Below are 15,920 nucleotides of genomic sequence, written 5' to 3'. Positions count from 1 at the left end.
TTGATGATTTGATAAGTTCTGTATTTATCATCTTTGATGTTAGTTTATTGATGTGCATGATTAACCACAATAAATTATTTTTTTTTTTGAATATTCCACTTGAGAGTATCACTGCTGCCACCATCTGTATTAGAGGGGAAAAAATGGTAGGGGTGGCTAAAGATTGGCTAAGGGTGGCCCCCCTGGCCCCCCATCTAGCTCCTCCCCTGGTTGGGCATACCCTAATAAAAAAATAAAATAAAAATAAAAATGAATCAAAATCTGAAATGTGCGCCCTAGTGATTACATTTTTCGTGTTGCTCCTCTGAGTAAAAACAGGGACGAACCTTCATGAGTAAGCACTTTACTGAAAACACCCCAAAACGAAAGTTATTCCTTCAAAAGAAAAGAGAATTTCTCCTTTACTCACTTCTGTGTTGCCTTACTAAGACTTTCAAATGTGATTTCCAACAAATAAAAACAAATATCCTCGCCAGCCTTCAATCTTGTCACTGCGACACTGCATGGAGCAGCCACGCCTGCGGCGCTCACGTAACATCCGAGAGCACACGAGCTCAGCTGGCCCGCGGGACTAAAGGTGAACTCATATCCGAGCTTTGTGTTTGCAGTGGGAGGAGTTCTATGGGGTTCCATTTGTGTCAAAAATAAGCAGTAGGTGCGGCAGCGGTGCCGCGCGCGGAGAAGCAGCGCGTAATGTTGGAGCGCCCAGGAGAAAGATGCTGGATCATGACGCGGCGGCCGACATGCGACTGGTCCAGCAGATAAGCGCAGGGATGAAGATCCAGGACGTCGGCTGCAGAGAGGTTGGAGACGGGCAGGACAGCCAGGTCGTGTGTTTGCAATGCCAGGATGAGGTGGTGCGGGTCTGTCCGCGCAGTCCGCGCCGCGGCTTCGCGACGCGCCTCTCCTCCGGATCCGCAGGTGAAAAAGCATCCTGTGCAGCATCCGGACTTAGACATGTGCCATTTGTAGTTTTGTTTTTAAACATACTATGAAAAAACAAAAAAAACAAACAAACAAGAAAACTGAAGCTGTAATAAAAGTAGTGATAAGTTTTATCTATTTGAAAATCAATTTCAAATCTATTTCTTGCGCTTAAATGTCCAAACGTCTCGACTGTAGACTGCATTTTCATACCAGTTTCTTTTCTCTGGTGCAATTTGTTTATTATGTGATCAATTATGAATGTTGTTCCAGAGTCCACCGGCAGACTTCCAATAGCTTTGGAAATAAATTACATTTGCAGATGTGTTCTCTCTTAAAATGGAACCAAATGTAATCATCTGTGGTAGATGTGATCCACTTAGTCATGAAATCAGTCTCTGTCCTGCTGTTTTTTTTTAATGTTGCCATGCAGCTGTTTGTGTACAATTAAACAATAAGAACAGAAAAGTTTTTTGCAAGGTTCTTTTTAATAATTTGAAGAAGCAAAAAGCTAAAATCTTGGCAGTTATTTTAAATTAGTAACTGACCAAATTTTCATTGGTGAAAAAACTAAAACAGACTTTAGGACATTTTGAAAACCTACTAAGGTAAGGTTAAGACATTTTTCAATATTTGGCTATTAAGTACATTGGAATAATGCAAATTAAATAAGAATGAACACCAAAAGAAGTCATTTAAGTGTTGTTTAATTTGTCAAAAATAAAATAAAAAGTATTTTTTGCGGCGTTCACGATCAATGGTGTGAACTACATAAATAAAAATAAAGAGGTTTTCAATAATTTCAAATAATTTAAATTAAGGGGGCAGCTTTTCATTATTGGATCACTATGGATAGAATTTTTTTTAAGTTTTATAAAAAGGAGAAACATTTCTTGTTGCTAAAAATAAAATGTAAGCAAATATTAAGTGTTATGGTGGGCTTCAGAGATCTAACCCACATGCAGATAACCACTCAGAGACAAAGGGAAAAGTTAACTAGTTTATTGCAGAGGTTACAAGCTCAGAGAGAGAGAGATAGATTGTACAGGTTTTCTCAGAGGGAGATCCAGCGATCCGGTGAACCGGAACCGGAAACTCTAGGGGGGAAATCACAAGGATGAGTTCAAGGGCCGTAGGGAAAATAAACGAGGCTGATGAATGGTTCAGTAAAGACTTACATTCGAGGGGTTCTTGGAAGATCCTTGGGTCCAGTTTGTGGGGGTATTGTCCAGAGAAGATTGTACTCATTGGAGGGTGGACAGGCAGACTAGTGATGGGTCCAGAGGAGCAACGGAACAGACTGTCACAGGATTTTCCAGTGGTGGACTTGAACGGATCAGGTGAAGGTTTCCCCTTGCTCAGAAAGACATGGATATTTCTTTCCAAGGGGGTAGAAGGACTAGGCTTATCCAGCAAATCAGGAGGGTTATCCTACCGGAGAACACAAAGGAGAAAAAGGCAAACTTAGACTCAGAGAGACAAAGGCACAATGGTTAGACTCAGCTAATCTCAGATTGGCTAGAGTACCCAACACTGGCAAACACTCTGCCGTCGAGGTGGTGACAGTCCGCTGCTCAAATACTCCTCTGGTGATGACCCAACGAGCCGCAGGTGAGGGAGAAATACTGGAGACAACCCTCCAGGCCAAAACGGGCAAATGGCACCATCAAGAGGTGGAAGGAGAAACTAAAAAAACAAACAAAAAACAAACCCCACAAGCAGGACCCTAACATTAGTTCCCTTATTCTCAATTGTATGTTTCACAGCTTTTTTATGCATAAAATATATTTTATCTTGTTTTATGCCCCCTTTAAAAAAAGAATAGGGTATAAATCACTTTCCCACATGGGTGTAGTGTAATAAATCTAGAAATAAGTCTTTAATACGCTCAAACTAGTAATTAAACCAAAATTATTAAAAGTTATTAACATTTTACACTCAAGATGAAAAACGTTTGTGTGTGTAAGTGATTGAAAAAAAAAGAAAAGTTGAACGATTTAAAATACATTTTCAGTTCCACCCCGAGATGAAATACAAATGACAAGGATGAACTATACAAACAGTTGCCATGAAAAACAGGCTGGATGAATGCAGGAATCAGGAAGATGAGAATGAGGGCAGTGAAGGAAGGTAATGTAAAGAGAGTCACCCCTACTGTTGAATATAAATGGACTCTTGTCCTTTTTACCCTCCTACTTAAAAAATAAAAGTGATCAAAACTACTCAGTATCTCTACCAACAGTGTAAACCTAACAGTTGTGCTAAAGGGGCAGTGTTATGCATGTTCGCCTTATTGTCCCGAGGCACATTGTTTACTGCTGCCCCCCTGATAGCTGGTGTCCCACATAAGATCTGTAACGTGGAGGTCATTTTTCTCATTGACCGTGAGATAAATTAATGATGCATTCTTTCTGCTTCTTGTAGGCTAAACTTTCTCTGTAGGAGAAAATAAGTTTGCATGTAATTAAATGTTATGCATTAGAATAATTAACATAGAGATAATAGATATGTCTGTAATGTTAGGTCATATAATGGAAAATTTTTCCTGTAGCTGCTTAATTTTGGTAACAAAATAGGCCTCAAGTATTTAACTGAAATTGAAGTAACGTCTTAATTGTTGTGTAGCACATCCAGTAGAAAATTAGCTGCATAACATGTTTATCAGCTTGGTAAAAGTTTACAATTTTACTTTCCCCAGAACTAGGGCTGCAACTATTAATTAGTTTGCTAATCTATTAATAATCGGATAGCAAAACGTTCTTTAAAGAAGAGTTTTTTTTAGGTGAAACAAAAATTTTCACTTCAGAACCTCTTAAAAAACCATAATCGCAAGACATTTATTTATTTATTTTACACTTTTAGTATAGTTACTACCAAAAATACTGCCAGAATTAGAGGCCCGTTCATGTAACCTTATAGGATCAGCAACATTAGGCTCAGGGGTTTGCTCAAGATATCTTAAACAGTGAAATATTGAAGTTACTTTTGGACTTTTTATTTTTTTTTTTACTTTTATTACAAAAGTATTGATTGTAAAAACCAACTGATGCTTATTTCTACAGAGGAAATCAATATGTTTTTCCCACTTATGCGCCTCTGCTCATCTCACAGACCGTGAACCCAGCAGCAGCAGCTACAATGTCTCTTCTGGAACTTTTTACAGCTGCGTGAGTCAGATCACCATCGGTAAGTCTGAGCAAACTTCTTTGGAAGAACAAAATGCTTTTAATGCTTTTCTCTCTGTGTACACATGGTACTTCTGTAGTTTTGTGGAGGAGAGGGTTGTTGCGGAAGCTTTTTAATCTTCCAAAGTCTAAATGGGCTCCACGGCAGAGGTCATCGCCTCACACAAAAGGCTAATTTCCCTCTAGACAGATTTACGATAACGCTGGAATTATTTTTCAGTACAAAAAAAATTACAAGAAAGGAATATTAGCCTAATAAAACAAAGACTGTTTTTTTTCATTTTAAAGACTTAGTATATTGCTGCTATAAAGGGGAATTATGCACAACACACACAATCTGCTGTTGCATTTATTTTCTCGATATGACAAATCTAGACTCAAACCAAACATGTAAATAGAATGAAAACCTGTAAATAAAAAAAATTATAATCTGAGTTCATTTGTTACCTTTTTCTTAGTAATGTTTTTGTCAGGGTTAAAACCTTCAGTCACATAACAAGATATCATATGGTTCATTCATTCAACAGTTGAATATGTTCAGATCTGGATTACATGAAACACAATCAACATAGAATCTAAATCTCACATTTGAACTATGCTACAGTTCTACAGTATATATTTTTCATCCATCCATCTTCTAGCGCTTGTCCATCAGGATCACTGGATCAACTATTTAAAACAGTCAATGAAGGAAAGGAGGCATAGATCCTGGACAGGTCATCACTGCCAGTCTATCGCATGGCAACAGAGACACACACACCTAAAGGGCTGGTTATTCTCCCACCGCAGTGTGTCGCAGTGAGCTTGTTGCAGGTATGACGCAGATATTCTTTATTTATGCCCAATATTGAAGCGTGGTCTGCGCCACATTCCATGCCACAACGCAAGAGGGACAATCACAAACTAGCTGTGGGTCTAGATACGGCCGAGGCGGTGACCAAGTGGGGGCAAGTTTGTGCGACAACGGAGGTACATGAGGGCAAAAAAGAGCGGGGATCCAGGTGGAAAAAGGGTCCCAGTGTTCTCATGCACCTCCCTCTTCTAGCTCGTCCATCTTCACGAGTTGTTTTTCACAAAGGCGGTCATACAAACAAAACAAGCCGGCAAGGTATCAAACAGGAAATATGCATAGTGTAGAGTGGATGTAGATTTGACCAATCAGAGGCCTCCTGTCTGCTGCACTGTCTGCAGTCACCTACAATTTTGGAGAGGTACACCAGAGTGTCTACAGAAGTGGCGGAGACATAGCTGCGTTAACTGCGACACGCAGACGACCTGGTTTCTCAGTATATATCTGCTTTAATGGCAATTTAGACATACCAATTCAATCCTGTTTTTGGACTGTGGGAGGAATTCAGAATACCTGGAGAGAATCCACATGGCCACGGGGAGATGTAAACTCCATGTAGAAAGACCCAAGCTGGGGATTTAAAAACCAAGCCTCCTGATGCAAGGCAGCGTTGCTACAAACTGTGCCCCTTGTAGCACATATTTATAATTACATAGCTGTCAAGTCTTCCGTTTTGGCTGAGAAACTACCATATTTGTTTACCTTTTTTCCCGCCTTTCTCCCGTATTATTACTATCCCTTAAATTTCCCTTATTCTAGAATTATATATCAAAAAATACATTGATCTGCCTCTCTAAATGGAACTGTCACTAGCATTGCGAGTCATAATCTAATAACCTTATTGGAGTTGCCAATTGGTTGACAGGTGTTTATTTTAGATTTCTTGTCAACATGTCTTGAAATATATGGATAATGGAGCCTAACTTTGGTAGTTGGACAACTCACAGTGGATGTTTTAAAATTAACCTTATTTTTCAATCCAAACCTTGGCAGGTATGTAAATTTTGCTTACACATTTCTTTTTCATTTTTTTTTATTTCAAAGAATTTTCTCCTTAAAGTTCATAGTAAATGTAATACACTGATTTTAGCTGGTAAAAGGATCCTCCTCTTGCTGATTGGCAGTGCACAGCCACCTATAGGAAAAAGGGCCCCCACTGCACTACTTTATGCTCTATATACCGTCGAAGTTACCCATTTCATTAGAACTTCTAACTGCAGAAATGTAAATATTTAGGTTCAAGCCTTTTAGAATCGCTTTTATGGAAGGTAAACGTTTTAGTTTGGACCGGGAACAATTGCATATTTAATAATCACCAAAGATGTCAAGGTGAAATATTTTCTAAAATAATCTACAATTATTTATGTCTGTGTTGTTGGACTTTTTAAAATTATTTTTTAGCCTCTGTCTTTCAGATTCTTTCTACATTCTCTTATGCTTATGCCTTTTATGTAGATGCACTTTAGCTAGATGCCCTTTAGCTAGTGCGACTGGAAACACACAATCTGGTAGTGTTTGCAGTTTGGTCGAGAAACAAAGTTAAGTTCAGACGAGGGATTTAACTCTCTTCTCTCTGTGTTGAATTCCTTATAAAATCTTAATGAGGTGCTGAGGAAGCGCTTTGGACTGCTGGGCCTCACTTTAGGTTTTTTTTACTTACAGGAACGATCTATAGTCTTCTGTCTGACATCAAATGAACCTTCTGTGATTTAGCAGTGGCTTTTGTCTTAAAAGGGGAGGACAAGTCAGGATCATTGTAGGCTCTTAAAAGTTCTAATGGATTCTAATCCTGGCCTCTTTTTCTTTTATAGGGATTTACTGCTGAGAGTTGGTGTTCCCCCGTTATGCAAAAACTTAGGAAAGGACAATATGGAAAGGATTTACATGAACATTGGTGATAAGTTTGAAGCACTTTGTTGTAATTCTACAGGACCAAGAACTTGGGTTGGATCCATGCTTTCCCTCTAGATTGTATACCTTCGGGCTGAAAGCATTGAATTGCTCTTACTGGATGTTTGCTGCTGTTTTGTGCTATAGCTTAAAGTAAAACACAGAAAAGGCAAAAGTCTAGTTGATTTAGATGCTGAGTGTTCTAGGTTTCTAAAGTGTAGCTCAGTCAACTTTGTCCGGATAACCCCAAATAAAATCAAGATGAACCAGTCAGCTGCAAGTAACATAATTAGTAAATAGGGTCCATTCATTTAGTGTTCAATCTCATATATCAATATGTTACATATAAATGAAGCTCCTCTGTGAAGGCCTAAACAGTTTGTTGGAGAACATTCGGAAACAAACAACATTAATGAAGTTAATAAGTTGAGCAGAATAGATAATAAATAGAAATCAGAGATAGAGTGACTTTATTTGGCAGGTTTTTGTGCACAAATATGGAATGTGAAGCTTGGTTCCCATCACTCTTGACATAATCAACAGTCCAAACCACAACCAAAGTATGTAGAAAATAAGGGCTACAGCAGTATGCAAGTCTGAAGCCCTGTTTTTTGAAAAGTAAGGCAGATGTAGTCGAGGAAAGACTCACAAACAAATCATGCTTTGCCACCATTCTACGGTGAAACACTGTGGCAGCTTAAAGAGACAGCGACTGGGAAGCAGATCAGAGTGGATAGGAAGACTTTAAACTTAAAAAGAAATGTTCACAGATGATCTTCATCAAATCTGAGTGTGGTTTAGTTATTTTGCAGAGAAGAATCCACAAAACTTTCAGTATCTACATATCAAAGNTCAACAGTCCAAACCACAACCAAAGTATGTAGAAAATAAGGGCTACAGCAGTATGCAAGTCTGAAGCCCTGTTTTTTGAAAAGTAAGGCAGATGTAGTCGAGGAAAGACTCACAAACAAATCATGCTGTGCCACCATTCTACGGTGAAACACTGTGGCAGCTTAAAGAGACAGCGACTGGGAAGCAGATCAGAGTGGATAGGAAGACTTTAAACTTAAAAAGAAATGTTCACAGATGATCTTCATCAAATCTGAGTGTGGTTTAGTTATTTTGCAGAGAAGAATCCACAAAACTTTCAGTATCTACATATCAAAGGTGGATTAAACATGAAGTTAAACTTGTTTCTCTAAACTTTGTTCTGTCAACACAAATGTTCAAAAAAGCGTTATCTATATCACTGGGAATCTCTTTGAAAAAAAGCAGATAAACAATATTTTGCTTTCAAAGTAGGAGAAATGACTTTTCTTTGGCTAATTGCTGTGTTTGTCAAAGAGAACATTCATAGAGCAATTATTGAGCACACTCTGTACAGAATGGCTCAGGCCTGTAAAAGCAGGGTGCACAGGATGCCCCAGATATCTGCACCTGCCTCTGGTTTGGTTGGCTCCAAGGATGTGAGGAAGTGAAGGAGCTAACGTATCTAGGCCTCGCTCTCCTCACTGAGCCAGGAGGGCACTTTTTTTTTTTGATGACTGCAACAGAGATATATTGCTTAGAACACACTATGTCCATGCTTTGCAAGTTTTGGAGGTCATCCGGATACAGGCCAGGTGTTGATTACAGCTCCTCGCCTCCTCCCTCATCCATTTCCATTGACTTTTATGAAATCTCTTGAAGATTATCCACTTAGAATTAATACATTTTACACTCAAATCTTTATGGAATCAAAGGCTCGTTTAGATATAGTGCATTGACCAAGTCACACTGTTGAAGCCCTTATCACAATACAAGTTACAAATATTGGATGGATGGATGGATGGATGGATGGATGGATGGATGGATGGATGGATGGATGGATGGATGGATGGATGGATGGATGGATGGATGGATGGATGGATGGATGGATGGATGGATGGATGGATGGAATCTAACTTTCAGGATTTGAAATAATATCTGAATATACCAAATGATGTATTCATGTGACGTACCGTATATATCCAGTCTAGAGAACAGGATGTTTGAAGACAGTTTTTTTTGCTGTGAACACAACCAACATTATGAGAAATTATGCTTTTCAAAACAGTTAGCAGCTTCACTGTGCTGTGTAAAGAACACCATAACAAAGCTGAATTCCTACCCCAGACTGTGCAACAGTAACTGATACACCTGCATATGTGAGGCTATCATATAATTGATCCAACCTTCCCTGCTCTTCTGTTCACCTCTGTACAGAGGGCGGTAATACAAGCTGTGGATGAGAAAAGGATTTTCATGTGTACATTTTGTATAATAAAACTGCATAATAAGGTTATGCAGTTATGATAAGGTTGAGGGGTTTGGGGGGCATTTCTACTGACCTGGACATTTGTTTAGACTCATTCTGCTGCTGCTGAAATATACATTTACAATTCATGTTCAGTTTTTTTTGACAATGAGTTTATAATGTCAAGTATTATCCCACACTCTAAGAATAGATTGGTTGCAAAAGCAACTAAACTAGTTGGTCAAAGAAGGCCATTGGTTTCGGATCAACAACCATTAAAAATGGTAACAGATGGTATGTTATGGACCTAGAGAACAATTACAGTGATGTGTAGATATAGAGCATGTAAACCAAGAGAAGTTCTCTTTGAAAGCAGCGTTGGATGTGAGAGTTTACCCTCCAAGCAAGGGATTGCTTTGCCTTTCAAATCTACTCAACACCCAGTGTTAGTGATATAACACAAATAATTTCAAACCAATACCTGATAAAGGAAGGTCTTAAAGAGCATCATCAGATTTGAACATCTCACAGACCCAGCTCAGTCCATCATGTGAAATGGTGGATGGGATGTTCAGCTCTCGCTTGAGGTCCTGATGGTTCCCAACAATCAAAAGGAGACCAAAGTGGTTCTCATGCTGCTTCCTGTCTGTCAAGAAAACTGATCCACCTGCTGGTAGAATCAGGTACACTCAGCAACAAGAGCTCGTCCTGCAGCAGGAATTAAAGTGTTGAAGGCAGAGCTGATGTTCACAAACAGTATCTTGGTCTGGGTTCCTGGGGAGTTTGGCTGCTTAAGGATGTAGTAAGTCATCCACAGACCTGTTGGCTCTGTGGGCAAACTGCGACAAAAAAAGTTGGGTATTGCTGTAGATTTAATGACAAATGCATATCTACTGTTATGCATTATGAATTTTAGGTTACATCCTAATTAGATGTCATTGTTGTAAAAATGAAATCTTCACATTTTCTGTGGGGTCTTTGAAGCCAAAAAACAGTTTCAATCGCAGTATTTCAGTTTTAATTACGGTTAAAGGAGTAATGCGTACTATTTAGTACCCTTCAGCTGAGAACTTTCAAATTGCATTTTTTACCTGATTATCGTTTTTAAAATGTGATGGAAAAACTATGATATCCACTTAAAAAAAGAAAATATAAATAAAACTATTTAACATCCATGTTTTGTCTGGTGATTGTTTTTTTCCAAAGCTGCTGTAAAATATGGGTTATTCAAAATGTAGTGCAGATGTGTCTCTGGTTTGGTTTGGCTACATTCGTTAATGCAGTCAGTCACATTTTTCTGTCATACCTCGACCATTAAAGCACTTAAAGGTTCCAGACATGCATACCACTCGGGGGTTTCCATTCTGAGATACCACAAGGCTCCATGTTAGAACCCATGCTAATTTTCTTATACAATTGGACTACTTTCTTTGAAAACACACATCCAGTAACATTTATTTCTACCACATAAAATTATAATGCTTTTGATCTAGTTTGGATGACTAGATTTGTTTCTACTTTAAAAACAATACAGTAATGTTACTTTAGATGTTTATTTTTGTAACGTCTGTTCTTCATATAGGCTACAGTTAAGTATAAACTAAGATTTGGGTTTAACATTTTGGTAAACTTTCAACAAACCTCTCAAAATCCTTTCATTTTGATAGTCTATTTAAATAAATCTTCTGGGAGAACAGAGTTATCTCTGCAATCTGCTACTCTTTCTATCTGAGAATGAAAATGCTTCTTTTGGCTCAAATGGCCCTAAAAAAAAAATACCTGTAATCTTAGGGCCCCTTTGTTGCTAACTTGGGGGCATCTTTATCCTTTGGTCCCTTTTAAACCAAGCTTTAACTTCCTGGCTGCTGTTCTGAGATGTTGCCTCCATATTTCAAGCTAATGTTCTTTTCACATGATTTCCTCCTTTTGGTGAAGTACAACAGTTTCCCCTGCAGCAAAACACCAATAAAACATGATGTGCTTCCCATAAAGTGTTCTCAGCCCCGTTTTCCTCCAAATGCAACAATACTCATTACAATCTAAATTATTTTACACATTATTTGCACAAAACTGGGTGTACAAAGACATGTGACTTTGGTTTAATGTACTCAGTTCATACAGACATGAAGTATAGATATAAAAAAGAATAGAAGGAACAGAATGTACACGTTTGTGTACTGACATTTCATTTATAAAAAGAAAGGAAGGCAGTTTGTAATAGCTCCTGTTATGTTTTGCTCACTGAGCAGGGAGGAAGGTATACATTGTTTTCATGGGGTAACAGGCTCAAGGAAGAAAGCTCTTAGACATAGTTTTTACTCATGATTCAATTTTCTCCAGCCTGAGAGGTACAGTCTAAAGAGTTTGTATCCAGGATATGTGGAGTCTATAGAGGTATTATCAGCCCTTATCCTCACCCTAGATCTGCACATGCTCTGGATGGTGGGAAGGTCAACCCTGATTATTCTCTCTGCAGATATGGTCTAGTTGTTTGTTTGAGTCTAGAACTGCCAAAATAGACTTAATAACAGAAGTTGGGAAGATAACCAGCAACTCCTTGTAGAAGGTTGTACTTAAGTAGCCCCCTGCTAAACGGTTCGGATTTAGTTTTAGAAGTCAGAAATAGGCAACACAAGCAAGCAATATGTTTAAGGTCTTCCATTAAAACACATTTACTGGCTCCTACTTACTTAGATACTTTAAATGAGCCTATCAAAAGGCTGCAAAGCTACATTATTCCATTATTTCTCTCAATATTTTTAAATTACAAAATAGAGACTAATTTTTAAAGATTTAATTGAAGAGCCCACTGTTAGTCAGATTTAACTTCAGAATGAGAAGAAATTAAGTGTCTTTTCAGTGCAATCTTTACTCTTACCTGTACTTTAGTAAATCTCCACCTTTTCTGGATAAAATGGGGCTTTAAACCTCAATAAATACATCACTTTACTACTGCATTCAGGTTAAGAGGCATCCACTTTGGATGTATAATTTATTCTGTGTTGAATGACATTGAATGAAACAATATTTCAGTAGTTTTAGCTTGTCTCTAAGCATGATGTCCGTGTTCAAGCCATCAGTTTCTAAAAGACAAAACTGAATCAGATTGCAGCAGACAGCTCAGCTCCATTGGGTCACCAGTCTTGGAGACGTTGTAATGCTGAAGGAAAAGCCTTTAGAGGGAAAATCGAAGGCTGGAGGCCAGATCAGCAGTCTGCAGGTTTTCACAAAGCAAGAGAGCAGCAGATAATAAGAGTGGCAGAGAGGAGCCTCAGAGCATTTCACTCTGCTAAACCTGCACTGGAAAACTACTTTTATTCTGAATATATTTAAAATTATTACTTTTTTATATTTATTCTTTTTTATTGACAATCTTCTGCATATTTTCTTTATAACCTCTTAGGGTTTGTTAACATTTTTGACCTGGCACCAGTAGAGGGCAGTGTTGTTTTACCAAAACCTTTTTCACATCTGCTCAGAGTCCCAATCACCTGTCTGTATCCTGCATGTTTTGTTTGACAGGGTTCGATCTCGGGGGTCAGGTGGAAATCGGTTTCTCCCACTGGAAGAGTCCAGTTGAATCGAGCAGCCAGAACCTCCCCAGTCCCGACGGTGTTCACTCCGAGGCTTCAGCAGCCCTGCCAATTGTGGACCATCCAGAGCCGGTCTCCTGCCCTGCCTCTCTGTCCATCAATCCGCTGCCAACCTGCAGTGCCAGTCAGGAGACTCTTTGTGACAGCAGCACAAGTAGGTTAGATATTGTAATGGCGCACATATAAGCTGTCTGGTTTCCAGGCTACATGAGGAATTGCTTAAAGACTGGTGATCTGGTTAGAATTGAAAGAAAAAAAACTTGTCAACAGCTCAGCTGCTACATCTTTATGATGGAGGAGAAGCAGAGATCCACTGCTTAGACAGGAGATTCTGCTGTCATTTGAAAATGGAAGTTCAATTCAATTCAGCTTATTTATATAGCGACAATTTAAAACACATGTCATCTCAAGACCCTTTACAGAGACAGTTTAACCAGATAATAAGGCTACAAAGTTTTCTATCTAAGGAAAACCAGCGTACTGCATCAACTCATTGACTCAGAGGCAATCCCTCACACCAAGCATGCTTGTAGCGACAGTGGAGAAGAAAAACTCCCTTTTAACAGGAAGAAACCTTCAGCAGAACCACGCTCAGTGTGAGCGGCAATTTGCTGAGGCCGACTGGGGTTCAAGGAGACAGAAGCAGAGATACAGAACGAAATATTATTTCTTTCAAAACAGGTCAAAAACAAATATTTTATGTTTTCCAAAATAAAAGAAGAAGACATTTTAATCTGTTCTTATTAAAGCAAACTTAATTTTGGAAACAATGCATACAAAAACTATGCAGAAAACATGGTGGCTGGATGCATGCAGGGGACAGGAAAGCTGGTCAGAGCTGATTAGTAAAAAGATGCATAGACTTAAATATATGGCAAACCTGAAGTAAAACCTGTTAGAGCCTCTACGACGTGTGAAGCTGCTTTTTGAAGCATCCCCAAAGAAACTTGCAGCTATAAACGCAGCTGGTTATAGAACTAGCTTTCTCAGAAGGATAACTATATTAACATTTGTTTATGTGTTTATATTTTGAAAACCATATGCTATATTCTCCGCTCATTATAACTTTAATGTTATAATGTTCATTCAAATAAAACACACTTTGTGGCTGGAACAAGATAAAAGGATTTATTCTGGAATCTTTTTATGAATTTAGTTTATAAATGTTCTCTACACACACTGTACTGCCTGTGTCTTTTTGTTTTTTCCACTGGGCACAAATTCTTAGAAATAGTCCTCTACCGTCTACAGAATATTTTCCCATCAATTTTCCCGTAAATACATTTGATTTTATGGAGGATTCTTGCAGGGCTCCTGGATGAGTGCGTAATACACTCTTGGAGTAATTTGGGTACTGTGGCAGAAAATGTTTTAACCCTTTCTAGATTGTCTGTGACTTTTCTGTTAATTACTTCTAGTAGGTGATGGTAGGGGTTTTTGTTATTTTAATGGTTTTATTCTATTAAGTGATTTTTGCTCCTGCAAACTTATTAGGTCAGATTCAAACATTGGCATAATGAATTTGCAGCTATGTTTCTTTTTTCCATATAATTGTGAAAACGATAAACATTTCACACAGTTTTAAGTCAAAATCTGAGCTTTTAAAAATCTATTTTCTATAAACTGTGAAGTAAGTGAATAATAACTGTCGTTGTTTCTGTTTGCCATATAATGGTCTTCTGTAGACTTTAATTTGACACACTCCCTCATTTCCGTGTGGATATGTGCCCTTGAGTCTCCATTAATGGTACCTGCTGACACTGTAATCGGTGCCAACTGTCATTGTGCTGTGCTGCAGCAACACTGCCATAGCCAGCACTCTGTTCCTATAGGCCCGCTGTCAGAGCTGCATGACCTCTGATTGGCTGGCAGGAAAGTCTTGCCGGAGAAGCTGATGAGCGGCACGCACACCCCCTCACTCCATCTCTCTCTCTCTCCCTAAAACTGTAAACATCCTGCTTATGCGTTTCTTCTCTTTTCTTTGAGGATCTTTTGAATGCGCCTGCAAGCTTGACAGAGCAGTCAGAGAGTATGCGTGCGCTTCTGCGTGTTTGGGATGTTGATTGGCTCGATGCAGTGATGGGGAGAAGGGGGTAAAAAAAAAAAAAAAAAAGTGGGAATGCTGTTTTACCCTCTTGGGACGCTCGGTTTGTTTGCATGCTGCCTCTGGAGGGAAGCGAGGGCTGATCGTTGGTTTTCAGTGTTTGTGTGTTTGTTTGCATGTTTGTATGTGGAGGAGTCCTCTGGCTGTTTTGGCATTTGCTTCAGCTCAGCCGGGAAGCCCTCCTCCCCTTCCCTTCTCCCCCTCTCCGCTCTGAGGGGTGAAGCTGCCTCTAAATCTGCCCACCTTTACACGGTGAGTGTTGTCAAGTTGTCTTGAAGCAAAGGCAGCTTGTTCTTCAGAGTGCTGCAGTGCTCTCTTTCATGTCTTGCCATGTCCTCCTCCTCCTCTCACTTGTCTTTAATCTGGCTCATTCCTCACACTCAGCTTCCTCTGACCATGCGAGCAAATGACCTTCAATCGCTCGCTCCCCATCTGCTGTAGTGGTAACTCTTTTCTATACACTCTACCTCTCCATCATCCATGATGCATTACTTCAAAGACACACATATAGGTCATGTCATTGACTTCGAGCAGTATGAGTAAGTGTCTATTGGAAGTGTGTTGTCTGTGCGCCAGCGGCAGCTCAGGAAGCATGAAATCTCCATGTTTCCTGATGGAAAATAACAAAATGATGGGCTCATCCGGATGGAGTGAATGATTTTCCTGACACTTGATCCTCTGAGCATCATACCACCCACCCCCTCCATCTCCTATTCTATTCTCCTCTCAGTGTCATAGATAATCTAAAAGCAGGCACATGCTTTAAATGAGAACAAATAAAGCAGGAATCTTTTTTTTTTTTACATCAGACAGGGAGTAACTGATTAGAAACTGAATGCCAATTTTAACTAATATATGGCTTCCATTACTGCTAAAGCTTTAGAATGAAAAGGAAAGCATGATAGAACCTGTTTGTCAGCATGTAGTAGGGTCAAAACACTTAACAGCAACAGGAAATATCTATATTTAAAGAAATTCCGAAGTAGATTTCAAAAAATTTAATTGTATCTGGAATGGCTAGAACATATTTCTAAGGACTTCCAAAAAACTAAAAGAAAAAGAAGCAGGAACAACATCTATATGCCTCAAATACCTTAGT

General features: G+C 39.0%; 1 protein-coding gene across 1 annotated transcript in view; it reads left to right on the top strand.

Annotated features, from left to right (window-relative positions):
- Window positions 1–473: 473 nt before the first annotated feature.
- ano4 (anoctamin 4) overlaps window positions 474–15,920 on the top strand; it is a 57,924-nt gene continuing 42,477 nt past the window's right edge. The window contains exons 1-3 of the mRNA XM_015399076.1: window positions 474–921; window positions 4,036–4,110; window positions 12,647–12,871. Coding sequence (XP_015254562.1) covers window positions 717–921; window positions 4,036–4,110; window positions 12,647–12,871 — 505 coding nt within the window. The 5' untranslated portion in view covers window positions 474–716. The remainder of the gene's footprint in view (window positions 922–4,035; window positions 4,111–12,646; window positions 12,872–15,920) is intronic.

Source organism: Cyprinodon variegatus, unplaced genomic scaffold, assembly GCF_000732505.1.
Source record: "Cyprinodon variegatus isolate N-32 unplaced genomic scaffold, C_variegatus-1.0 Scaffold986, whole genome shotgun sequence".
NCBI lineage: Eukaryota > Metazoa > Chordata > Actinopteri > Cyprinodontiformes > Cyprinodontidae > Cyprinodon > Cyprinodon variegatus.
The sequence above is the reverse complement of the archived record's forward strand: the minus strand, read 5'-3'. Positions and strand labels throughout refer to the sequence as shown.